Source organism: Alternaria conjuncta (assembly GCF_024043145.1).
Source record: "Alternaria conjuncta strain BMP 0040 chromosome Unknown scaffold_9, whole genome shotgun sequence".
In the NCBI taxonomy this organism is placed as follows: domain Eukaryota; kingdom Fungi; phylum Ascomycota; class Dothideomycetes; order Pleosporales; family Pleosporaceae; genus Alternaria; species Alternaria conjuncta.
In genome coordinates, this window is record NW_026250098.1 from 230,979 (window position 1) to 256,478 (window position 25,500).

Consider the following 25,500-nt stretch of genomic DNA (forward strand, 5'->3'; position numbering starts at 1 on the left):
ACCCGACGCCTACAACGACGCGATTGCTCAGCATCCTTCGACAAGCTTCTCTGCAAGGCACATCGTATGTCGTTGTGATGACAGCATGGTGCGGTGCTGCACCGTGTTGTAAGCAGCAGCATGGGCGCCGTTGCAGGAGGGCTGAGCACGGTCATGCTCCACGCGAGTCTCTATTTCGGGTCCCTCATGGCTCTCCCAAGCCACGCTCCTCTTAGCAGCCAGCGTGAAGTTTGAGGCGGGAACGGTCCGCAGCCTGGCCTAGCGGTGCCCTCTGGCTGTCCACTCGCATCCTGGCCATGTCCCAATTTTGGTGCGCGGACGCCCTGTTGCTCAGTGTGACTGACGGAACCGTTCGCCTGCACGCCCGCAGCCATGCCCGTGGGCTCAAGCCATCGACTTGCTGTAAGATCGGCCAATGCACTGCCTATGGTGGACACCCTGGAAAGCTCCATGTCTACACCCTGGACATGTCGGCTTGCAGCGTCTATGACCCTCGTCATTTTCCAACCCCCATACTCGAGTACCCTCCTCGTTCGGGGTTGGCTCAGGCACAGCCCACAGATATTTACAGTCTCTCCATCCACAAACCTATCCGGGCGCAGCAAATTCACTCTACAATCATCGCAAATACCTTGTTTTGGTCCGGCTTTCTTTCCCAATTAGGTCTACTACACACCACGTTAACTCTTCTCCCCTGGCGGCTGTTCCTTAATTCAAACTTCCGTCCCCCGGCTGCCTATCATCATCCCGTGGGAAAGCACCGACTCGTCCAAGACATGACCACTAGCTCATAGCCGTCTATCGTACCACCAAATCTGGAACGTTTAGCACACATTATCCACATCCCCACTTGAGCCTCTGACCCCCGTTGTTCTCCAACTTAGATATATACCATCCATCGCCTCGTCCCTCAGTCATGTCCGAACCAAGTGAGACCGGAGGCCTCCCATTGGACTTGAACGCACACCAGCAACAGCAACCTACAGGCAGCACCATTCATCAACCATCACCATCTCGTGTCGACTACCGCAAGACATCACAGTCATCTAACGATCTACCCAAAGCATCCAAGGCTGCCAGCCCTCGCCGTCGTTCTGGAACCACCAAACAAGCGCCGTCCGGCCCCCACACCGGTTCCTCCCGCTCTGAAGAACAGCCAGGCTTGAGCCCTACCAACATGTCATCTCACAACAACATCCATTACACCCGGACTGGGCGTATCAGCAAAGCAAAGAAGGGACTCAAAGTTCACAACTGCGAGAACTGTGGAAGAGTAAGTCATTTCGATTCTATACCTCTTTCAGCCCTACGATGTGTATAGCTAGCTGTGCATGGGCCGCCACTGTGGTATTGCGTCTCATCACACGTAGACTCATCTACGTAATGCTATGCATCTCAACCACTTCTGCAGGAAAAATTGCTGACGTACCAACAGTCTTACACCCGCGCGGAGCACCTAAGGTCAGACAGCTTCCTTGAAAAGCCGGAATACCACTAACAGCATACACAGGCGACACCAGAAAAACCACGCCCAGGAAGATGCGCTTATCTGCCAAGTCCCTGGATGCGGCAAGACCTTCGTCCGTGTTGATCTTCTCCAAAGACATCAGGAGCGACAGTACGCGGAACCTAGAGTGGTCTCAACAGCCGTACTGACTTCCAACAGCAACGAGCCTACTAGAGACTCACCTGAGCAAAGTCCAGAAGGCTCACCAGAGCCAACACCCATGTCTTTGCCCACTCTCGAGCAGCCCATGATGGAAATGACAACCAACTCCGCGAGCACATCTTTCTACGAGACCGTATCTCCTGTGCAGGAGACGGCGCCATTTACAAGGTACAATCACGCCTCGTTTCGTACTCCCAGAACGCCTCAGCGTCTTTCGTTAAATCCCAGTCTTATTCCTCGTTCTTCTCCTAACATCACGTCCAGCCCCAAGTGAGTTTCATTATACATCATCGAGCACTTGTTTTCTTCTCTCAATTCGTCTCTTATCTTCTGCTTAGATGGCTGCTAATGCTCTTTTAGCCAACCAAAACATCATCGCTCGCATATCAACCGCCAGTCTGGATCGATGTCGGTAGCAATGGAAGCTATGACACCGGCTCTATGGCACGAGCCATACAGTCCCACCCCAGGGTACTCCTCTTCGAGTGGGTACGCATCGCCGATCGCATCGACCGACTTCTCTGTGTTTGGCAACCCGTCTTATCGAGCGCGCACGCCCTCGAACGCATCCATGATGGACCCCTCCTGGGGATACCCATCACGATCGCCGGCCTCGACCACCTCAACGATGGCATACACATGGGGTTCGAACGACAAGGGATCAACAGCCCCTAACCTCGCCTACATGAACGCATGCTCATTCCCCATGACGAACATGTCGATACCGACAAGCATGGATGCGATGACCGGGTACGGACACTTCGGTCCTAGAACACTGGTCCAGAGGGACGAAGAAGAGGGGGTGATGCTCTTTGGAGAAGAACAATATGGTATGGCTTCGATCGCACACACCCAACCGTTTGAGCAATATCTTGACTATTTCTGGAGGCTCTTTCATCCCACTTTCCCCATTATCCATCGACCTACCTCTCTGAACCCGTCACCGATGCTGCGCGCGGCCATGATCGCTATCGGCAGCCAGTACTCGGCCGATTCGAGCGACAAGAAAAAGGGCCGAGACCTCCACGACCGATGCTTGAAATTGCTTGAATGGGTAGGTTAGATGCTTGGGTTTGTGATCATCGACTGACTTGCAGCAGAGGGATCTCAAGGGTTCGACGGAGCCGGACCGGTTATGCGATTTTCAGGCGATGTTTCTCATTGAGGTGCTGTCTCAGTACCGCGCTCGTCGGGCAGCCAAGGTCTTGTCGTCACGCTTCGACAAGGTATACCACAAGGTAGGTTGAGCGTCATTGCAGGCAGCGGCGGTCGGCTAACAACACCAGGCGGTTGAAGATTGCAGTAGCACGACTTCGAAGGCCGCAGAGCTATTAGCAAGCCTTGCTCAACTCGAGCAGGTCACACCGGAGCACTGGACCAGCTGGGTCGAGCTAGCTACCTGGCAACACTTGTTCTTGTCTTGTTACATCCTCGAGTCGCAGCAGCCCATTCTACTCGCCCGCGAAGCTCTGACTTCTCTCATCCACGACAGCCGCTTCGACATTCCCTTCCCAGCGCACGGTTCCCTCTGGGATGCGACCAGCCCCATCAAGTGGGCTGCAGCTGCTCAACAGTACCCCTACACGCCATCGTACGTCGACGAAGTTACTTCCACGTCCCTACCAAGGCCTCTCGATACCTTCCAGTCATCTGTCATCCTCGCCGTGCACTACAGTCGCCACAAGACCTCAACACCATACATGTCCTCATCGACGACCTCAAGCCTCGAACATCTGCTCGACGATGCACCTGCCACCAAGCGCATGCTCTCCGTAGCAAAGCTAGTACAAGTAACGCCTATTCGCGCCTTGCTGGCTGTCGCATGCGAGTCATGGATCTTCTCCGAGAAAGTCGCTACCGCCCAAGCTTTCGCAGCGTTGAAGACCACACTCCGCACATGGATCGCACAGCTATGGTCCACGTCCTCGACGGAAGGCGCGCCCGTCAAAGAAGCCCTCAAACTCTCCATCGACATCCTCCAACAAGCCGTCTCGGAACAAAGAGATCGCATCCCTCTAGAAATGGGCACAGACATGTCCGTCTTCTTCGCCGCCCTCGTTCTCTGGGCCATCACCGTCGCAGCAACCACCCGCACGAAAGCCGCCCATCAAAAGGCCAGACAGCAAAGCCGGCGCCCAAGCAACTCCGAGTCTCCACCGATATTCTCTCCTACGACATGGGCCTCAGCACCACCAACCTCCTCTTCCACCTCCACCTCCACCAGCCAACCCCACTCCCCCATCATCTCGGCCACACCCGAAAACCCACTCTTGTCGCACGCGCAAATCATCATCAACACGATTTCTTTCCTCACAGACACCCTCGCCATGTCCGATACCACGGCTTCCACACATCAACATCTTGCAGACCATGCGCGCCGTCAGACAGGTTGTATCAGCCTGCTACTGTGGGTTAAGCTTCGTCTTCGTGGTGTTTCGCTTGAAGACCAGAGCGGTGCTGCGGCTGATGCGTCGGGCGAGGGGCTGGGTGAGCTGTTGGAGGGTGTTGTGGGGTCTATTGAGACGATTTTGAAGAAGGGGTGGGGGGAGTGGGGGATTTGATGCAATAGCTCTTATCCTTCTCCTTCCTTGTTCTTTTTTCTTCTTGGCTTGCACTCTTGCATCTCGAACTTTTCTTGGCCTTGCATACGCTTTCGTCACGTTGCGATATTCCCTCTTCTCGCTTTATTACTTCTCTTCCTTCACTTTCCTCTTAGCGCAGCATTTCGGCTTGTATGGGCAAGAAGGATACGATCTCATCTTTTGTTTACGGCGGATACCCCTGTTTACCTAGTTCTTCTCACGCGTTCACGCTGCATGGCCTGCTTTCCCGCGATATAGACTACATCGTACGCGATTGTATCTTCTATGATTACGTTTACATCTCGGTTCGTCTTGTCATGTCATTTACGCTTCATGTACGAATACTTCTTGCAATTGCATTCTTGTGCCTTATACTATACCCTCTTCTTCTTCTACTCCTACTACTACTGCTGCCAAATAACTCAGCGCCTATAAAGAACATGTACAGTACATCAGCATTGCAATAGAGTCTTCATACCTGCATGAGTACGTTCACACAACTCAAGATAAGATCAGCCTTATACAGCTACCCACCCCTGCCTTTTACCGATGAAAGATCATCGCAGGAAGCGCAGGGCGATATTCTTTCCTCCATTTACGCCACCTCGGCGGTATTGTGTGCTGAATCCTGCAGGAATGCATGAGCTTACGTGCATTTAGGCCACCACCACCTCCACCACCAACACGGATTCCACGTGGAAACGGTTCTCAAATATGTCTCGATGCGGAATACTAACAAGGCTAAATGTACTCTGATACACATTCAGATCATTTACTCAGCACGCATATCAGATAATTAAAAGACAACAACAACAACGTCGATATCAAGCCCACCGCCCCCTAACCCACTCAACCTCCCTCTCCGTCCGCCTCCACCCCCCACTCTCACCCACCCACCCTTTATCTCGCACATACAGTAATTCATCTCCTCTACGTTGTACACGCACTTTCTCTTCCTTTTCCTTCTCCCTCTTCCTCTCCCTCAACAACGCCGCATACTCCGCCTCCCTCTCCCTAGTCCTAACCCCCCGGCCATACACCTCCTTGTACGAAGCCGGCTGATACTCACTATACCCATACCCACACACTTTCGTACGCTCGATTTCATAAGCAAGACTCATATGCGCTACGTCTGCGGCGTGACTGGATGTGTAAGCATGGCGCGTGGGACGGGATGTGAACCAAGACGGGAGGCTTTCGCTACGGATTTCAGACATGTAGGACGTGTAGCGTGAGGGCTCGGTGAGGCGTGTAAGGTATGGGTTTGTTGCGTAGGAAGACGTGGTGGAGGTGTTTTCGTGGGTGGAGAGGGAGCGGCGCGTGGAGTGGGTGGATTTGCTGGTGAGGAAGAAGGGTGTCATGGTGAGGGTTGCGTGAGTGCAGGATCTGTGATCAGTGGTTTTCTTGCTGTTCTGGATAGTAATGTGTGTAGACGTGTGTGATATATCATGTTCAGCTTGATAAGTTTGTTGATGGATGTGAGACTTATGGTTTGCTGGTTGGACTGGTGGTGTCTGGTGATTTGGAGACAATGGGGGAGAGATGTCTTAGATGGTGTTTAGTGGTTTCTAGACACTCAGAGACAGTTCTGGTAGTGAGACTGAATCTCGCCGGGTTGACGAGAACGCAAACACGGTATAGTATAGGAGATGACTGCATTTGACGAGATACGATGTGTCGTCCGAAGACGTAGAAGAATTCATGGATATCACAAAGGTATACTACCGGATGTCACACACTAACCTCCACCTCGTCGCTCGTATTACTCATCCCCTACAATTTCGACCTCCGCTGCAAATATAGCTTGATAGCAACCGCCGCTGTACTTGTTAGCTTGACGAACACGCTTGCCACCACACTCATAGGTCACTCACCAACAATAGCCGCCAAACTCTTGACGCCCAGCAATCCCATAAACCATGAACCCCATCCAAAAGCCCTGCCCTCGCGATCGAAGTTGGGCTTGATGTCATTCATGCCGATGAACTTCTTCTGCTTGGCAGCTGTGTATGGTGGGTATCTGACGTCCATGAGACCCTCAATCCAGGCTGGTGTTGTGGTAACACTCCTGCGGTGTGTGAAGGTGTCGAAACTGGCTTTGCCTCTGTATGCGCCCTGTCCACTTGTTCCGACACCGCCGAAGGGCATGGTAGGAATGGATCCGTGGAAGAAGCCGTCGTTGAGGGAGGCACCGCCACTGCGTGTTTGTTTCATGATCTGTTCTAGCTCGGCCTTGTTGCCAAAGGCGTAGGTGCCGAGTGGTGTGTCGTGGAGCTCGTTTGCGATCTTGATGGCTTCGTCGAGGTTGGCGACGGGGAGGATGGGGAGGAGGGGGCCGAAAGATTCGCTGGTGACCATGCTGTCGTTCATGTCGCTGATCTGGACGACGGTGGGCTCGATGAATAGGTCGGATTCGTCCATGGTGCCGCCGAGGACAATCTTGCCGTTGCTGTCGTCAATCATCTTCTTCATGCGCTGGAACTGGCGCTCGTTGACTATGCGACCGTAGTCGGGTGACTTTTGAGCGCCTTCTGGGTAGAACTCTTTGAGCTGCTTCTTCATCTCTTCGATGAATGCTGGTACCATCTCACGATCGATGAAAGTGCAGTTGTGACTGAGACAGACCTGACCGGCGTTGAGTGTCTTTGCCCATAATAGCCTCCTTGCAGCGAGCTTCATGTCTGCATGCTTTGTGACGATGGCAGGGTTCCTGCCTCCCAGCTCCAGTGTCAAGGGCGTGAGGGTCTCGGCTGCCTTCTTCGCGATGATCTTGGCGACCATCTCTCCGCCAGTGTAGAAGATCTTGTCCCACTTCTGGTCAAGCAGGGCGGTTGTCTCAGGGATGGCACCCTGGATGCACGTGTAGCATTCGGGGTCGAGGGAGTCGCGCATGATCTTCTCGATGGCGACGGCGGCATTGGGGGCGGATTCGGAGGGCTTGACGACGGCAGTGCATCCTGCGGCGATGGCACCGATGAGAGGGCCGAGGGTGAGTTGGATGGGGAAGTTGTAGGCTCTGGTCTCGTCAGCTAGTATCTCTCAACATGCACACGCGACATACCCAATGATCAGCGCAGTGCCCAATGGGTCCTTCTTGATGCGCGGGCGAAGCGGCATGTTGGTCCACGGGATATCTGTCGCCTTCTCGTCCTTGGCAAAGCGCGGGACATTGTTGGCCATCCAGATGCAGTCGTTCATGCACCACGAGATCTCCGTCAGGTATGTCTCGAACGACGGCTTGCCCAGGTCGCGCTTGCACGCCTCCTTGATGAGCTCCTCATTGTCCTTGAAGCCCCAGTAGAGCTTGCGCAGCTGCTGGATGCGGTATTCGAGCGGCTTGGTCTTGTGCGAGAGGAAGCTGGCGCGGACTTTGGCGCATGTGGGCGCGATGTCGTCCATGGGCGTGTGCTCGAAAGGTGCTATTTCCGCCATTTTGAGCTGCGATGGTCGTCCTGGAGGTTCAATGGAGAAAGTCTTGGATAGGCCTGGAGCGTGGAGGCAGGTTCAAGAGCTAGGGAGACGCCAATGGCGGGCTATAAGGTCTAAGACTGAGGTGCAGGGCGTCTTGACGGCGTGGTTTCACAGGCGCGCAACTGTGCCTCGGTCCCATCCGGTTGGTTCAGGAGCGGGGCTCGCTCCAGTACCGACTAGTGCTAGCGCAAACCTCCCGCGGCCCCATCTTCCATCCATGGATGTGTTCGTCCGTCGACCGAATCTACTTTCTTGACAAGCTACTCTCGGATCGGAATCCTTGGCAATCTTTACATATTACAATACCTCCAGACTGATATCGAGATGCTCCGACAGGGACGTTCTACCCGCGCTGGTTTCTGATACTTGTTATCTCTTCCGGGCTTCGCGCTCGAGGTTCAAGTCTTCACGGGATACCTTTGGTGTGTACATTGAAGGATACTTGTTGTTTGTTGAGACCGCTAAACTATCCATACCTAAATACTTGGTACACGAAACTAACATACATGACTGCTGCTTGATGTCTAGCTCATCACTCCTCGGTAGAGTATCCATATTCCACACGTTTTGTTCGATGCGGAAAGCTCTACGAGAAGAACTTTGGCTTCACGTATACAGCCCCTTCGGGCAGCACACAGTACTCCCTGTCAGCCGACCCACGACCCATCCTCAAACTAGGAGCCAATGGAGCAACTGAGAAGACACCCTTGATGGCGATGACGCAAGGACGACGACGTCTCATACACCAGTCGCATGCGTACTGTCCCGCTTCACCTTCAGCTGGCCACTTGCACATCTCGTTCAGCGCCTTCTTGAACAAGCACGTCCATCTGCCTTTTATACCATTTGCCTTGCTGTGTTCCACCTTGTTCATGTCACGGTCAAGTGAATTCAGGGCGTTGAGGGCCTTGAAGATGGTCATATAGGCGTCGGTACGCACAGAGGCGTGGATGGCGGTGTCGCCGTTATCCACCTGGATCTTGATCGAGAAATTGCTCGGCACCTTCTCTTCAGTCAGGGTACCGTTCCTGATGCCCATCAGGAATCCTTCGATACGAAAGTTCGAGGGAGACGAAGATGAGACGCTGTGCTTTGCGAGTGTCTGGGCAACGATGGCTGGTTGGGACTGCGGTAGTCGCCAATCCGCATTAGTACCATTGCCAGTCGCAAGAGTGCCCAATTTGCGCCGCTTGACGATGTCCAAGTATTCGACGACTGTTGGAACGATGATTTGAGTCTTGATGTCCTGCATAGCATCTTTCTGGAGGTCGGGTACAACCTGCCACATGGCCACCAGGGACGGATCCGCATCTCCAGCGACAACATCGTCAAGCTCAGGTTTTACGAAAGATGATATTTCGGCGGCATAGCCTCGATCGTCTGTTTGCAAAGGCGACGATGCCGAGCGCTTTCCGAGAACGACGCCACGCGGAGCAGATCCCAGAGCGTCGTGAGCTGGCTCGCTATCCAGTGTGTCTTCTGCGTCGGACTGATGTGCTTGAGTATGCATCATACGAACATCCTCCTGCACCCCGCCTTCGAGCCAGTCATCCAAATGTGCACCTGCTTGTCGCCTCTCCCTAGCTCGCAGAAGCTTCGAGACCTTCTTCTGCGCCTTGTTGGTTTGCTTGATTTGTTGACCCAACGCTTGCACACTCGCCATTGTTATGAGATCTGGGCGAAGGAGCATCGAGCGAGCATGCTCTGAGGGAGTCGCCATGGTCACTAGTCCCTCATTTTGCAGTCCTTGAGCTAATACATCTTCTAGGAGAAACAGGCCAAGTCGCTTTTTATGACGGAAGGCATTTGCCCACTTCTTCGACAAACCGGTCGGCTCGTTGATGCGGTACAAGGCTGTGATGATCATTCGAATGTCTTCAACTCTCGGAAGGTCTCCGAAAACATGCCAGTATTCGTTGAAAGTAGAGCGTTGGAAATCCTCTAGATCATTTGTGGCCTTGATGTTGTCTTCGTCTTGCTTTTCGGTCAGGCGTCCTTTAAGCACGTTATGCGTATATTCGTATGGGTTTGCGGGCTCAACATCTTCTTGCTTGATGACTGCGTCCATTGCCAGTTTATGACGGGTGTATTTGGAGGGACCTGAGGTTTCTTCAATCGCTTCCTTTATCGGTGGTTGGGCGTCACGAGGTCGATGTGTAAGCTCGAAAGGACTCGGAGGTGGCTGAGCTACCAGCTGTCGCTTCTTTTCTCGGATTGCGCGCAGTGATGCAACAGTAATCGGTGGTGAGGTGTTTCGGTCCGCCATCCTGCGTGAGTAGTCACCGAGGGTGGCTTTGAGGCGGTGGTATCTCTGTATGGTTGTGTGTGGGAGTTGGGCGAGGTGGTGAAGCTCATTTGTTTGCCAAGACAACGTGGGATAGCAGCGGTGGAAAGAGCACTCGTGGGCAAACGAGTGGCCCTGCCCCTCACGAAAGTGATGCAGTTGCTACAGCAAGAATGTTCATTGGGGTACAGGCAACTACACCTCGTCTGGGAGACTGCCTGCCACTGCTTCTCTGTATACGCCAAATGAAGCATCATGCTGCTGCATGTGAAGGCATCTGAGTATGGGCTCTAGCTTCCGAGATCAACTCACTCACAACATCGCTCGTACCATGAAACAGCAGGCTGGCAGGATCTGTTCGCTGCTAATCGATCTCCGTCTCTCGATAGTGACAGGCGTACGCCTGGCTCCTTGCCACGACCCCAGTGTGGCACATTAGACCTCAAAAGCGATGACGTCCAGGCAAGGACCGAGCTACACCGTTACCGGATGGATCTCAAACGATCTTTGTCATTGGGTAGATTACAGAAATGAGCATATACTTGGGGCAGGATGGGTGGTTGCTGACGCTGGGCGCCTCCGCGGCGAAGCTCGACGCTAGCCTGTAGACTAGTCCTCTTTAAGCGATAGCTCCTTTTCGAAGACGCGTCCGGTCCTAGAACGCGTCTAGCTATGAGTTCATCGCGTTCGCCTCTTTCCTGCCATCTCCTTCACACGCCGCGTTTGGGTGCAAACCATTTTGTCGACGCTCGCCGTCTTCGTTCCTCAGTCTGTAGCGATGCGCATCCAATGGAGGATGATCAGAGATGCGGCATTGGAGGCCTCATACCTCTGGGTGCATTGCCTGCGTCTGAATGCCAAATGATGTCATACACGGCTGTCACAGTGGTTTATTGACCTGTGATTCGTAATGTAGGGCTTCATGATCACTTCATACAATGGTCAAATTGAACACACACCTACATGAGACAACAAAAGCTGTTGACCCAGGGGAGATTTCGAGGTGACGTATAGCTGCGCTGGTGTTTTCACAGCTCGCAGGTCCGCCCTAAGAGGCGACCCAGGGGCCTGCATTCAGTCAATAGTTTGCTAACTTGTTTCTTGATGTTAATGTGGGCTGCAGGGTACTCAAGGGTGTTCAGTTTCTCTCTTGTATATTGTGCTATGAAACCAACTTTGTTGGCATGATTACCATCTCTATATGAGCCCGCTCATATACAGTCGCCATCATCCTCATTTCCATGCACCCCGAGCCCTAGTCATCCTCCTACTGCTCCGACCCCAACACTGGTTGAGCTGGGCGCACCTTCCTACGCTGCTCGCTGAATTGTCCGCGGCACTCTGGGCAAAGGTTGCTGTTCGCCGACGTCCCGTTGAGCAGTTCGAAGATGCACTCATAGTGGAACATGTGTCCACATGTGTTGAGTTTCATAGTTCGTCCGTCGCCATGGCTGTGGATATGATCTTCCAAGCATATCGTGCAGCGTTGATCCTCAGGCTTTACAGTCGCGACTGCAGCTACATTGCTGGGGTCGAGAACAGGGCCGTAAGCTTCTAGACTGACAGCTTCGTCGAAATTCATCACGATTTCCTCCTGGTCCTCTTCGTCGAACTCATAGAAGCGTTCACCCCAGCCATTGACTGAGTCGGGAAGATCTTGTCGATGCGATATATCTTCAACGTCAATAGTTGCCAGTGGAAGAGGATCGGCGTAGTCGTTTCTTGGTATGAACATGGCCCTTCCGTCCATAGTAGTTGGACGCCACCAGATGGTTCTGGCAACCATTGCTACTCTCTGTTCCTTCGAAGCCCAAGATCCAAGATGAGGAAGCAGATCGTCCACATCATCTGCGATCCACTCGAACAATTCAACAGGAAGGTAGAATGGATCATAATCGGAAGCGCTGGCCAGTTGTTCGGCGATTTGCCAAATGGCGTCCCAGAGGCGCACGAAATGTACGTCTTTCAACTCATTCCGAACATATTGAGGTATACGGCCGAATGGATCCCGGTCTTGGACGAGTGAGATGAACTTATGGCGAGCGTCGGCTAAGCCATGTGCATACCAGTTGTAGGATGGCAGCTCTTCGGTCGGCTGATCTGCATGCTCGAGAGAGTGTACAAAGATACTCGCAATGTTCATAGCCTGATCGTGGACGATGCGTAGAGTTTCCTCAATACCTCGGTGATCGCGAGCGAAGGCTTCCATCACAGACCACAACACACCTCCAGGGCCGAAGATACCGTGACGCATAGCACCTGGGGGACTCGACTCTGCTGATCCGTACTTGAGTCCGCAGGTCGCAACGGCGCTGAGTCTCTGGATCGTATCGTGGCTCGCATCAGGCGCGATAGACGTGTTGGTGAGACCAAGAATGGCGCATTCGACAAGCCACTTGCTTCCCCTGTCGACCACCGTGTACCATGGCCCCTGCTCTTCCAAAATTTCGCTAGGTTCCCCTCCCAGCATGTTTCGCAATACATGCGCTTCCAGCTCGAGCCAGATCTTGATAGGGTTTTGCTTAGCCATGTGTTGCGCCACCTGGAGCGACTCTGGGTCGCTATATTCGTCTGTACGGGGATCTCGGAGACTGGCGAGTAACCAGCTCCATAGCTCGTAGATCTGACGTTGGTAGTCTATCGGCGGGAGCGTAGATTGTGTGGACGCATATGAGGACGTGAGCTGGAGGACTTCGCAAAAAGACAAGAGGACCAGCCTCATGTGCGAGTAAGAGTCGTGAAATGGTTCAAGAGCTTGATTCAGCGAATCTAGGTTGACTGGCGTGTGTCTGATGAACCGCATATGCGCTCCAGGCGGCAGTTGCGACCCTTGAGGTTCCATTGAGCAGATAGTGTGCGGTAGAGGTGGGCGATGTATGGAGAAAGCGGAAGTGAGGTCAATATTGATTTGTGCGATAGAAGAAACGGATCCGAGCAGAGACTTTCCAGCTGGACGGCGCTATTGAAGTCTGAATTGAGGTGGCTGGTACCAGGCGCCTTCACCTTCACTTCATGCCGGCGTGTGTGTATATGAGTGGCGAAATGGCTGGAGCGCCTGGTTGAGCGAGGTCAACTTGACTGGCAGGTCCTCAGCTATCATAAGCGCATCCGAGGGCGTCATTTCTGGCTCTGGGGGCGGCTGAAATCCGGTGTCGTCCTTCACGCGTGTGGGGTGAACAGGAAAGAGTGGCCGCGTTGTGAGGTTGTTGCGCGACTACTTGGTGAGCTCGGATCCACTAGGCGCGCTCACACCTCATTCAAGTGAAAAGCCGGGCACCTACTTCTACCTAGGTAGGTACACAGTGAAAACCTTACAAGAAAAGGCTGTTAAGGCGACATTGCCTTCCAGGTGATACAGAAACGTGTTGAAAAACCTAGGCTGCAGGTACATGTTCAGGGTTTCCATTGAGCAGGGCGTTCACTTCATCTCGCCTGATGAAAAGACTGCCTGTCATCCCGGCTTATCCTAGAGATCGCAGTTACTCATGTACTTTGGCCCTGTGAAGTCCATGGTTCAATAGCATGCATTCTACCACGTCTACACGCCTACGTGATAACTAACGGTTTCGCGCCAACCTTCTCCGCCTCCGCGTTCAGCGCATCAACTTCCGCTTGCACCAACGGAATACCCGTCTTCTCTCTTTCCTGTTGTTGCAATTGCTCAAGTTCGCCCGGAAAGTAGATCCTCTCCACACCCGCTGCCTTCTCCGCACCGGTAACCCTATCATACAGAATCTGCATCCTCTCCCTGAAGTCGTCCAAGCTCATGAAAAGATCTGGCTTCACCGCGACGAGGAAGTGACCAACGTCTGAGGGTCTGGATGGGTCGTATGGATTTGTAACGTCGCCTGCGAATGCGGAACCGGAGAGTACGCCGGAGAAGACATCCATCATAACAGCCAGACCCGAGCCCTTTGGTCCACCCATGGGTAACATGACACCGCCGTCAAGTGCTGCTTCTGGGTCATCCGTTGGCTTTCCATCTTTGTCCAGCGCCCAGTCCAGCGGTATCTTCTCACCCCTCCTCTTCGCCTTGTAAATCTTTCCTCTTGCCGCGATCGATGGAGCCATATCCAACACGAAAGGCTGCTCTTTCCCCGGCGCACCACATGCTATCGGCGAGACACCCAGCAGTTTACTCTTCCCGCCCCAAGCCGGTAGCGCAGGGCTCGAATTGGTAAACACCAGACTCATCATTTCGGCGTCAAGCGCTTTCTGTACGACCCAAGCACTCATACCGAAATGATTCGAATGCTTGATGCTCGCCATCCCAATACCATATGTCTTTGCGGATTCGATGCACGCAGCCATGCCGGCGTCTGCGGCAAGAAAGCCGAAGCCATTGTTGGCGTCGACTTGGGTGACCACTGGCGTTACTTGGGTGAGAGTAGGTATTGCTGCACTGTTCAAGACTCCTTGGCGGACGCGCTCCATGTATGACGGGATTCTGTTCATGCCATGGGTGTCGACGCCGCGGAGGTCGGCTGCTACGAGGCATTTGGCAACGATGCTCGCGTTCTCAGGCGCGACGCCATTACCGACCAGAACTGAGGTTACGAACGATCGTGCATCTTCAGCGTTGACGTAAAGCTTCTTGTCTGCTGGAGGGTCTGTCATGTTTGTATTGGATGCTGAGGGTTGAGCTGCCAGGGTGAGGAAGGAACGAGAGACTGCTTGGTATGCTTGTCTCGTATCTTATATGCTTCAACCAGCGGAATAGTGAGTCACGGTTCTCGGAAAAGCATCTGACCACTAATGCGTTCTGTTGAGTTGTGGAGATAGCTAGAGGGTTGTCTGAGTCAGCGCATGTAGACTAGTGAAGACGGACTTCCCCGCTGTTCCCCGCAATGCTCAATCGAACTTCATAAACCTCAGGATAGAAGACGTCAAGCTTGAATCAAGTTCAGACTCCTGCGCGTACCAACCTAATTTGCCCTGAGATATCATTTAAGCATTGCTAATAAGTCGCGACTGACTTCCTGCTGGCCGCTGATTGGACGCAGGGGAGCGCAATGGTCAAAAATGGACCATGATAGCCTCACTCGGTGAGCGACACTCCGAGCAGATTATGTTGTTTTAGCTATCGACGATGACTGGGGAATGGTTTTGCTGTGACCTCGTTCCTTCCTGCTCTTCGTCTCCTGGGCTGTCTCGGCCACAAACAAGACCACAAATGTCTCGGGCGCCACTCATCGCTCATCAGTCGCTTTCAGAGCTTTCTGCATTATTTAAAATGAGAAGAAAGAGCAAAGGTCAACCTGGTGAGACCGAGTTCGTGGAAATCACTGGACGCAGCCACTGCGACTTCCTCTTTCCCCGCCAAGCCGCACGTGCTTGCTCGCAACCTTGGACACGCGGGTAGCTGCACTCACATCTCACCTCTTGTCGCCTCAAATCACTGAATCCTCTACCGAGATCCCACGAAACTTTCGAATTCTACAAACATGGACGACGAAGGCCCTAAATGGCGTCTTGGTAAGTTCGGCCGCCTCTCTTTCCCACTTTCTTGGCTAACAACCTGCAGAACAGGCGAGTACTGGCCGCGCAACCTGCAGCCAGGCTGCCTGCAAGCGCAGCCAGATAAAGATCGCGAAAGGAGAGCTACGTATCGGTACTCACACGCTGTTTGAGCCAGAGGCTAGATGGTACATGGCCTGGCGTCACTGGTAAGTCTACCTTCGTCTGGAGCCTCCTGCGCCTACTACGCATGTACTGACAAAAGAAGGGGCTGTGCGACCAAGCATCAGATCGCGGGCTTGAAGGAGACCACCGGCAACGACCCGACAAAGGCACCCGGCTACGATCGACTCAGCCCAGAGAGCCAAGAGCAAGTACGGCTAGCTTTCGAGGGTCAGCCGGTCGACAAGAACTTCAAGGGCATCCGAGAAGACCTGGCCAAGGACGCTCAGCGATACGCCAAGGAGTACACTGATGTCAGCTTCTACAAGGTCGACGTTGCCGGTCGTGCATGCGCTTGCCGTGGCAGCGACTGCCTGTCTAAGAACGTGAAGATCACCAAAGGTGAGCTGAGGCTTGGTCTATCCGTCCCGTTCGATGGCGAGCACGAGAGCATCGTCTACAAGCACTGGCAGTGCATGTCAGCGTTCGACTTGGAAGAAGTGGTTCGCCGAGCCAGTGAAGACATGTTCGATGGCCGTGACTCCCTTTCCACAGAGTTTGAGGAAGTCGTGACCGAGACACTCGAGACAGGCAAGGTCGTAAAGCCACCAGCACCCAAGATCGAGTCGCGTGCGAAACCAAAGAAGACCCAGGCCCAGAAGAAGAAGGCCAAAGATGAGGCAGAAGAAGACGCCGCAGAGGCCGCAGAGACCAAAGTCAAGGCAGAAGATTCGGAACACGAGGTGGAACCACAGTCGAACATCGCCTATCCGCCCTCGCCCCCGCTCGAGATGGAGAAGGCACCAAGCACAAGTAAGGTCGGAGGAGCAGTCGATGCCCAGCCGACTGAGGATGGACCGACCGTCGGTGTCAAGTTGGAAGAAGCAGGATTCGATGACGCGGTCAAAGCTACAGATGCAGCAGCAGTTCCCAAGCCCAAAGCCAAGAAAACGCGAGCGAAGAAGCGTCCTATCCGAGAGGTGGATGGAAGCGAGGATGAGCCCGAATACATCCCCAAGAAGTCGAGAAGCCGATCCACTCCGTTCGCCGGTACTGCTGGTCTTACATAGCGCGATGGCATTCCGAGGTAACCCACGATCAAGTAGGAGAGTGTGTTGAGGACTGAGAAGGTGAAGGAGATGACAGTGAGGTGGCAGCTGACTGAACATGTACAAAGAGCACATACATAGCTGAAGGAATCTATAGCAAGCTTCTTCTGAAGCAAAATACCCGCGCGATTAATCTTGACCAAATCGTCGACACTGCCGTAGGTCGCGTTGACTTCGCGTCACTGCTAGTTCCCTGACGCACGACCCACCTGAGCTCGAAGTGGCGCATCCTTGCCGCAAGCTGTCCTCCCCGCAACACACCCACTACCAACGCAACTTCACTTCACGAACCGCCCTATCTATTCTCCTTCGCCAATCACCCAGAAACTACCTCGTTTCAAGAACCTATCCACTCGATAATAGCCACGATGCCCGGCAAAATCATACCCGTAACCTCCGCTTCGCACTTCTCCCAACTTCTGTCGCAATCCAAATACACTATCGTCGACTTCTACGCGGATTGGTGCGGACCATGCAAGGCAATCGCGCCAGTTTTCCAGGGCTTGGCAGAGAAAGAGACCAAGCCAGGCAAAATGCAATTCGTCAAGGTGGACGTGGATAGCCAACAGGAAGTTGCAAAGAAGTACGGCGTGAGCGCGTACGTATGCCCCGAGAGACACACCTGCATGCCAGGATGAAAAAGGCCTGCAGACCACCAAACTAACAAATACTGTCCAGCATGCCAACCTTCCTCGTCATCAAATCCACCTCCGTCGTCGAAACCATCCGCGGCGCCAACCCCGCAGCCCTCACAGCCGCCGTCCGTAAAGCCGCAAACGATACCTCTGGCCCCGGTGCAGCCTCCGCTGTCTTCTCGACCAAAGGCCGCACACTTGGCTCCGCTTCAGAACCCAGTCGGCCGGTTGGCGAAAGCCCATTTGCCGGCCTACAAAGGATGCTGACTGGTAATGGCGGACTGAGCGATACGCTGGTCAGGTTTGCAGCGCTTTACTTTGTCAGCCTGTTCGCGTTTGACTCTTTCAAGGCCGCGGAGGAGAGTCCGTTCAATGTTCGCGCGAGACGGTAGAAGAGGGCGGGGAGCACGGAGTGATAGCACGTATGCGGAGGTTCGGCGTTTAGGATAAGAGCGTGGCGTTTTTGGTATACCATTCTGAGGCTTAGTCTTTTCACAATTTTGACATTATCGGCAGCAACGGTATCGAAGAGCTCGTTTGAGCTTCTAGATACTGCTGACTACGACATCATATCCATATTTCGATCTTGAATCCACCCTGGTTCTAGTAAGATCGATCTTGACCCATCCGTCTTGCGTATTTTCCTTTGACGCTCAGCTTGATTTGAAATCGCCAGAAATAAAGTCCACGTGTGACCTTGCATGACTATGTTGTCAAAGCAAGCATTGCGCAAACAACCACGATGTACCCCCATTTATACCCACCTCCGCAACACTCTCACTACACCAATCACAAGGTCTACAAATGATGGACCCTTCTTCCGGCTTCACGCCCAAGAGCGCCCTTGCCAGCTGGACGCACGCCGAACTTCTACAGAACTACCGCGAGCTCTACACAGAGTACGACAAGTACGCACAGCTCGCCGCGCAGTTCGACGGCCACAGATTACCCTTTGGACGAGAGCGCGCGCTTCACAATCTAATCAATGCACGAGGGAAGGTGGAGCATGATATCAAAAGACTCAAGAAGACGTACGAAGGGGATCGAATGAAACTAGCGTCCCAGAATCTCGATGCGAAGCTCCGTGAGGCGCTCGAGCAAAGTCGAGACACACTGGCAGCTGTCTTGGACGAAGATCGCCGCCCTCCGCCTGACAAGCTTATGAAAGAGAAGGCGGAGCTGCAGAACGAGAAGAGTAACCTGTTGTTGCAGTTGCGAGAATTGTTGTACAGATATAAAGAGCTGCTGGAGAAGCAGAAGAAAGGGGAGAATGATTGCAATGTCAGCAATATTCAAGAGGCGGAAAGCGAAAGAGACCTGCTTCGAGAAGACCGCGATATTGCTCGGGCGGAGTGTGAGAAGTTGAGACAGGAAGTAAAATACCTTCAGGAGGTATTTGGGGTAAAGGATTAGTATTGATATTGCGATTGTAATTTCAAGGAACGTGATGAATGAGCGCACGCATCAATGATCGCTGAGCAGAACTACTTAGCTATGTAACAGTTCAAATCAGTATCTATACGTAAATACTGGTTTACTAGACGATGAGCTCGAGCCACTCGACGAGGGTCTTTCCCCATTGATCTCAGCCTTGTCCTTCTTACCTAGCACAACCCTTTCACACCAAGAGCACCAACTCCTCAGCTCGCCCTTGACCTCTCGCTCAAGATACTGAATCGACTTCTTCTTCTCGTCCTCAAACAGCTTGACGCATTCGCCGACGCGCACCTGCTTTTTGTGTTTGACCTTGAGCACACCGCCGATGCCTTCGATCTCCTGTGTAAGGTAAGAAGAGCCCCTCCAGCGTTCGGGTGACTCAGGGGTTTGCGATCTCTCTTTCTCGATGGTGTCGAGGAGGTTTTGCTCGCAGGTCTCGTGCTCGACGATGTGTGCGCCTAGGCATGCGGAGCCTCGTCCGCATTCTACGCCTTCGTTGCCCTCGCCGAGGCCGATGCCTACGCCGCCGTGCATGTGGCTGTACATGGTGCGCCAGCTCCAACCGCGCACGTAGGTGGTATCGGCGTTTCGCAGGTCTTTGCCACATGGCGCACAGAGCCAAACTACGTTATCGCAGTTGCAGGGTGTACGCTCGAAAGCTGGCGCCGTAAAGGCGCGTGGCTTGTCACCATCGAAGAGCACTGGGTGTGTTTCTGGTGACCCGGGTGGCGAAGGGGACGTCGACAAGGAGCGCTGCTTCTGCACAGCCATGAGCAGTGTGAGGGGTGCTTTCGTGCACGTTCGACATAGCCGACGATGGCGGGCTCTGAGCGTAGGCGTCGGTGGAGGCTTCATAGTGCAGTTCTGTAAGACCTGTTAGCCCTAGGCCCTTCATTCGCATCTGTACGTCCTACCCGGCATACGACTGTCCCACACCGCTGACAGTCGCCAACCATATCGCGGGCGCATTTACCAACGCGACCAGTCGTCATGCGGTTCTCCAAGACCGAACCATTTCGCCCCTCCTGCAGTCGCGAGCCAAGCTTCTCATTGAGGTCATCGTCTTCATTCTCGCAATGAAGCGTATGTTTGACCAGCTGGCTGCGATATTCGAGCAGATTCGCGCGAAACTGCCTGCAAGTACGTGAGAGGTCGTGAAGCGTGTTGAGGTCGAGCTGAGCAGCGAGCTGACTGACTATCCTGCATAGTTAATATGATTAGCATACATCAAAGCGCGGAATCAAGTCCATGCTATGGCTGGAGCGTACGGATAACAGCTAAGTGCCGCGCTGAATCCATTGATATTCGGGTTCGGCCTCTCGGCTGCTGTCGTCACGTCGTCTGCATCAAGGGAGCGACGGGGCGGCAAGACGTTGAACCGGCCGGAAGATGGATGGGGCGTCTCTAAATTGGGCAGTTCATCGTCTCCCAGATCAACTAGGACCACCATGGTTGGTAGCTACAAAACGAGTGTGCAGCATCGAAGCCAGACAGGGCTTGAATGGAGAGAAACGAGAGTCGTGATGGAGACTGCGATGCCGGAGTCATGACGAACTGGAGACACGCTCCGTCGCGTTGGTGGGGGGCTTGGCGGACAGCGGCTTTGCTTCCGTTCGTTACGCGTCGCAGTCGTCCGCTCTTCACTCGGCCCGTGATGTGGGCCGTCATCGTGACGCGAGCTGTCATGGTTCTGGGGAACAGCGAATACATCATCAATCACGCTGCGTTCTCGGGTTATCGGTACGCAACGAAGGAATACAGTACCAATTCGACCGAATGCACGCCTACCACCGGGATCCAGACCGACATGCCAGGTATTCTCAGAGCCTCCTTGGAAGCCGACCGCAACATTGGCTGCGGTTTCCCCTGGAGGAGCCGATCGTTATACGGATCCACTTACTGATCCAGGCACAACTAGTCATTCTGAACATGCTGACGGTACGTTACAGATTCAATTTACAGCTAACTATGTAGCCAACCACTTCAACGATATCCACGTCGACCAAACCCTTGACTACCGTACCCACGCTGCCCCCAATCTGCCTCACGCCTGGTCATCGTTAGCCCGTTCGCCGCACGCCCAGTTACCGGATTCCAACTTCCAGATGCCCCGATGAAATTCTCTTCGCATTGCTCAGGTGGCGGGTGAATACGGCATCCTTTGGGGTTCACCGGCCCGTACCAAACGACATCGTGCGGTAGCCCTTTCCTGAGAACTCCAATCTCTGCTGCTCGTCTCGCAGTCTCCCTCTGGCCATCCTGCACTCGTATACTTTCAGGGTGCATGACCTGCGCACGCACAGTTCTTAGTTCGTGGTTCGAGTTGACGAAGTCTTTGCCTAAGATATCCATGCATCGCTGGATATACTCTTCTCTCTGTATCTCCTGGCCTTGAAGATCTAGGATGTGTACACCGTCGTATTGTGCGTGGTTGTTAACTTCAGGATGTGAGTATGCATCGCCGTGGGTTTCTGGTTGTGCGCACCGACAGAATTGGGAGTCAGTGAGATTTCTATCGTAGCCGGTGTAGTGGACCCGTGTCTGTCGTCGGTTGACTACCTGCTGTTGTGGGATAATTGCCAGTTGTGGAACGAGGGCCAGCTGCGGGTTCTCTGCCTGTACAATGTAACGACCTGGAAAAGGTACTTGTTGTGAGAACGTAAAGTTATAGGTATACCCCGACTGCCTGTAGGGAAACATGGCGTTAGTTTCTTTGGAGTAGCAAGCGGCCGTGATGTTGTTATGTGGTGAGAGTGTGAGGATTCAGAGTTTAGCAACCTAGGATAGGCTTTTATACCTCGATCATGTCACTCGCAATGGCCACGTCGTCTCCTTCAGATCGTGTTATACTTACGTTCACATATCCAGCCACTGTGACATCTACATTTCAAGAAGAAGTTGAAGACCCTGTAGTCCATTCTTCATGCACTTCATACATCACCCGTGGTGGCGGAGGTGACAATGACTCACAGCTAAATGATTAGATGTGCCAAACCGTTGAACGTTTGAGATTATGTGAATGCGGCTCTTTATTTATAACGGCCGAACTGTCATGAAGGTCACAAATTCATGATATGGAGACGGAGAGTCGAGTGGAGGAAGCGACGATGAGGATGAACGCTACTAGTCACTAGCGTCTTGGCATCTGTGGGTCAATTTGAAGGAGCGATGCGGGTTCTCATGCATGTCACAATCGCTGAATGAGGGGCATTACTGCATCACACTACGTCCATAGAAGACCCTGCCGAACTTCACACTTGTCCCTGTCACCTCCCTTTCCCCCTGGCGCATGGTCGGCAGCGGTGAACCGGCTTCGGCTCTCCACGACGCTGACCGAATGGGGAGATCGCGATACTTACTAATGACGACAAAGCCATCACGTCCGTCCAGTACCAGACATGCGGGTAGATATTCACTCCTGCGACACGGCATACTCGCAATACGACACTGGCCTCGCGGGCTTGACGCCCTTTCCATCCGTAGTTTGCGGGTCGTAGCCGGACGCTAATGCAACGAGCCCGTACCGCTGGCCCCCCATCTGCAGCAAAGTGAGCTAGATGTAATCTTCTACAAAAGCAATGTGTGTGATTCACAAGGGACACGTAGTCCTGTCCCTGCATCCTCTGTCGATATAACATTTCACAAAGCAAGTGTAGTCTATAACGTCTACGAAAACCAGCCAGGAGCAAAGCATTGCGACAAAATACAGTCCTATCATCGAAGCATACAGCACCATGACGACTTTTCTTCTTCGTGACATTCGCATTTTCACTGGCGAAGAGACTATCGACGAAGGATATGTTCACGTACATGATGGCAAGATTAAGAGTGTCGGACCCATCAGCGATGCGCCGCTCGAACCAGGAAAGACATATTCGAAACCGGGCCACACGCTTCTTCCAGGCTTGATCGACTGCCACATCCACGCAGACAGGGCCGATCCCGAAGCCCTACCTCAAGCGTTGCGCTTTGGCGTGACTACCGTTTGCGAAATGCACAACGAGCTTGAGAACGTGCAGAAGCTGAAGAAGCAGACTTTGGACCCAGACACTGCTTCGTACAAGACAGCAGGCCAGGCTGCCACCATCGAGAACGGGTGGCCGATACCCGTAATCACAGCTCACGACAAGAGCGCAGAGACGGCGGCTGCAATTGCAAAGTGGCCCAAGTTGACGGATCAAAGTAGCGTGGTGGAATACTTGGAGTGGACGAAGAAAGAGATGCAACCAGACTACATCAAACTCATGCACGAGAGCGGGACCAGCATGGGACGGGAATTCAGCTATCCTTCAGTCGAACTGCAAAGAACGATCATCACGGAAGCCAAGAAGCGAGGTTACCTGACCGTTGCGCACGCTCTCTCCCTGCGAGACACTCTCGACGTTCTGAACGCGGGTGTTGATGGCCTCACACATACGTTCTGCGATCAGCCGCCGACCCAGGAGCTGATAGATGCGTACAAGAAGAATAACGCCTGGGTCAATCCTACACTTGCTGCAATCGGCAGTTTGACAACCGAGGGGAAAGAGCTGCAGCATCAGTTCGCACATGACCCCCGAATTAGAGGGCTGATCAACGATGACCGCGTGGGCAATATGTGCAAGTGTATGGGGTTTTGTGCTGAGAACGGTAAAGCGGAATACGCATACGAGGGCGTGAAGAGGTTGAGAGAAGCGGGTATCGATATTCTCTGGTACGTGAAGTGTGTGTATCCTATTGACCAAGCGACTAACGAATTGTAGCGGAAGTGATTCAGCAGGACCAGCAGTAGGAACGGCGTTTGGGCTATCTATGCATCAAGAATTGAACGTCTTCGTGAACAAGATAGGCATGTCACCTACGGAGGCTTTACGCTCGGCCACCAGCCTGGTCGCCAAACGCTTCCAGTTTGCCGATCGTGGTCGCCTGGCGGAGGGACTCAACGCTGATTTGCTCCTGGTTGAAGGAAACCCACTTGAAGATATTGATGCGACGTTGAACATTCGCGGTGTTTGGCGAGATGGAAATCTCTGCAGTACGTATGTGGAGAAACTGGAAGCTGGTGTGAAGCCCTTGCTGGGCTGATTACGCATCCCAACAATAATGGCTGGGAAATTCGAGGTTGAATCTGAACGCTCTTTACGCAAACTATCATCAGAGCGGTAGCTACAGTATGTTTGGCGCCCAGAGAAATACTCCCAACATCATCATGTAGTACTCTGGGTGTCTGCTCGATACAGGGAGCCTATCCTGACCTGCGTATGTCGTCGATGGCAATCCATCATCCGAACTCCACCAACGGTACAGGTCCATATGAAGCCCTATATCCACGGAGTCCAATCATACGTCTTGAACCAGGTGGCAAACGTCGTTCCCAAGGTGTCCGCAACTCGGTTCCAATCCGCTATAGTAAAACATGTCTGAGCTGACCCTGCCGCCTGTTTCTCGCTCAATAACCTCTGCAACTCAGCACTAACGTCTTGGTCTAGCGCGGAGCTCAACGCGGCCATTAATACAGCCTCTTGGTTGCAGTCGAGAAGCCTTATATGTGCCCTCGCCCTCATGCTGACATGCGGTGCGCTTTCCAACAGCTGAATGTCGATATAAGCAGAGAAAACGCCCATTTCGCCTATTTTGAAGAATGGCTCTGTCCGGGGCACCTCCTGGGACGGTAACCAGTGCCTAAGTCGCAGGCTAACGTGACGGATGTTGCCATCAAGATGAGGATCGGTCCCCTCCAGCCATGATCGATTATTCGCAATATACCAGTCCCCGTCGTCGATATCGTTCAATAGCAAGTCGGCTACCCATGTGTATCGTCGCATGACGAGTGGTATCAATTCGTCTCGAACCCGCCTAGAAGCATCCGCAAAGTCTTTGAGCCAACTGGGGAACTTCACGAGGATAGCACTCATGCGCGAAGCGACAGGCCTGATGTCGTCTTTGGGGTAGGCTTTTGTGATGAGGACGTCGTAAATGATGTTCCGAACCTCTCCTGGGAAGGCGAAAAGGCCCCACGCCGGGGTGTTCACGTTAGCAGTCGCTTGGGCGGCTGTGTGATGCGACATGCTTTCTCTCAGATGGGTTGAGTTATAGTCATGGAAAGCCATGTCTCTCTACGCAACTTATATATCGTCATGACGAGCGTTGTGATTGCGCAACCCAAACATATCGTCGCATGGATGTAGCACGTGGGCTTATTGAGATCGTATGGTCCAGTTCTCTTCGTTAGTATTGAGCGGCCTCAGGCGAAGCTGAGGGAGTAGCTGGATGGTTATGTATCATTCATGTCTCTAAATCAGCTTCGCATGGGTGACGTTTTATGGATACATGCGATCGACTATAGCGTCTTATTAGAGGTACAAGATTGGCTAGAATGATACTCCAACAGACTACATAGAATGATGTCTGTCTAAGGCCCAATGTGTCCATCAGGAACTGTTAAGAATTCCACATTGGGCTACGGAGAACTGAAGAGATTTACCAGGCATGCATGCTATCACACTGGAGTTTCTCCACCCATGCCGCGACCCCCACGACCCCCAGCGCGGGATATGTGACAATGACCCTTAGTGGCTGTCGGCAGACGCTCAGTATTGATTCAAAGCTACCGTATGTCACTTGGCGGCGTGATTGTACCAATGATTCAATCCCCAACAATCATTCCATTGCGCGAACGACCACTAAGGGGGATACATAAAGACGCTGCGATAGG

At 53.1% G+C, this 25,500-nt stretch overlaps 10 protein-coding genes across 10 annotated transcripts; 6 read left to right on the forward strand and 4 right to left on the reverse strand.

Annotated features, from left to right (window-relative positions):
- Nucleotides 1–916: 916 nt before the first annotated feature.
- J4E85_006519 (uncharacterized protein) lies at nt 917–2,344 on the forward strand (the record flags this gene model as incomplete). The annotated part of the gene is made up of 4 exons (XM_051470756.1): nt 917–1,273; nt 1,536–1,837; nt 1,934–1,939; nt 2,140–2,344. The coding sequence occupies 4 exons, from the start codon at nt 917–919 to the stop codon at nt 2,342–2,344; spliced, it is 870 nt and encodes a 289-aa protein (XP_051324966.1).
- A 40-nt stretch (nt 2,345–2,384) lies between these two features.
- J4E85_006520 (uncharacterized protein) lies at nt 2,385–4,230 on the forward strand (the record flags this gene model as incomplete). The annotated part of the gene is made up of 3 exons (XM_051470757.1): nt 2,385–2,723; nt 2,770–2,907; nt 2,956–4,230. The coding sequence occupies 3 exons, from the start codon at nt 2,385–2,387 to the stop codon at nt 4,228–4,230; spliced, it is 1,752 nt and encodes a 583-aa protein (XP_051324967.1).
- Nucleotides 4,231–8,308: 4,078 nt separating this feature from the next.
- J4E85_006521 (uncharacterized protein) lies at nt 8,309–9,988 on the reverse strand (the record flags this gene model as incomplete). Its single annotated transcript, XM_051470758.1, has 1 exon — nt 8,309–9,988. The coding sequence occupies one exon, from the start codon at nt 9,986–9,988 to the stop codon at nt 8,309–8,311; it is 1,680 nt and encodes a 559-aa protein (XP_051324968.1).
- A 1,285-nt stretch (nt 9,989–11,273) lies between these two features.
- On the reverse strand, nt 11,274–12,728 carry J4E85_006522 (uncharacterized protein; the record flags this gene model as incomplete). Its single annotated transcript, XM_051470759.1, has 1 exon — nt 11,274–12,728. One exon carries the CDS (start codon nt 12,726–12,728, stop codon nt 11,274–11,276), a length of 1,455 nt encoding a protein of 484 aa, XP_051324969.1.
- Nucleotides 12,729–13,552: 824 nt separating this feature from the next.
- On the reverse strand, nt 13,553–14,623 carry J4E85_006523 (uncharacterized protein; the record flags this gene model as incomplete). The annotated part of the gene is made up of 1 exon (XM_051470760.1): nt 13,553–14,623. One exon carries the CDS (start codon nt 14,621–14,623, stop codon nt 13,553–13,555), a length of 1,071 nt encoding a protein of 356 aa, XP_051324970.1.
- An 827-nt stretch (nt 14,624–15,450) lies between these two features.
- Nucleotides 15,451–16,695, forward strand: J4E85_006524 (uncharacterized protein; the record flags this gene model as incomplete). The annotated part of the gene is made up of 3 exons (XM_051470761.1): nt 15,451–15,481; nt 15,531–15,672; nt 15,732–16,695. 3 exons carry the CDS (start codon nt 15,451–15,453, stop codon nt 16,693–16,695), a joined length of 1,137 nt encoding a protein of 378 aa, XP_051324971.1.
- A 407-nt stretch (nt 16,696–17,102) lies between these two features.
- Nucleotides 17,103–17,761, forward strand: J4E85_006525 (uncharacterized protein; the record flags this gene model as incomplete). The annotated part of the gene is made up of 2 exons (XM_051470762.1): nt 17,103–17,332; nt 17,413–17,761. 2 exons carry the CDS (start codon nt 17,103–17,105, stop codon nt 17,759–17,761), a joined length of 579 nt encoding a protein of 192 aa, XP_051324972.1.
- A 412-nt stretch (nt 17,762–18,173) lies between these two features.
- J4E85_006526 (uncharacterized protein) lies at nt 18,174–18,782 on the forward strand (the record flags this gene model as incomplete). The annotated part of the gene is made up of 1 exon (XM_051470763.1): nt 18,174–18,782. One exon carries the CDS (start codon nt 18,174–18,176, stop codon nt 18,780–18,782), a length of 609 nt encoding a protein of 202 aa, XP_051324973.1.
- Nucleotides 18,783–18,878: 96 nt separating this feature from the next.
- On the reverse strand, nt 18,879–20,256 carry J4E85_006527 (uncharacterized protein; the record flags this gene model as incomplete). Its single annotated transcript, XM_051470764.1, has 3 exons — nt 18,879–19,670; nt 19,721–20,006; nt 20,075–20,256. 3 exons carry the CDS (start codon nt 20,254–20,256, stop codon nt 18,879–18,881), a joined length of 1,260 nt encoding a protein of 419 aa, XP_051324974.1.
- Nucleotides 20,257–22,540: 2,284 nt separating this feature from the next.
- Nucleotides 22,541–23,870, forward strand: J4E85_006528 (uncharacterized protein; the record flags this gene model as incomplete). The annotated part of the gene is made up of 2 exons (XM_051470765.1): nt 22,541–23,499; nt 23,549–23,870. 2 exons carry the CDS (start codon nt 22,541–22,543, stop codon nt 23,868–23,870), a joined length of 1,281 nt encoding a protein of 426 aa, XP_051324975.1.
- Nucleotides 23,871–25,500: the final 1,630 nt, after the last annotated feature.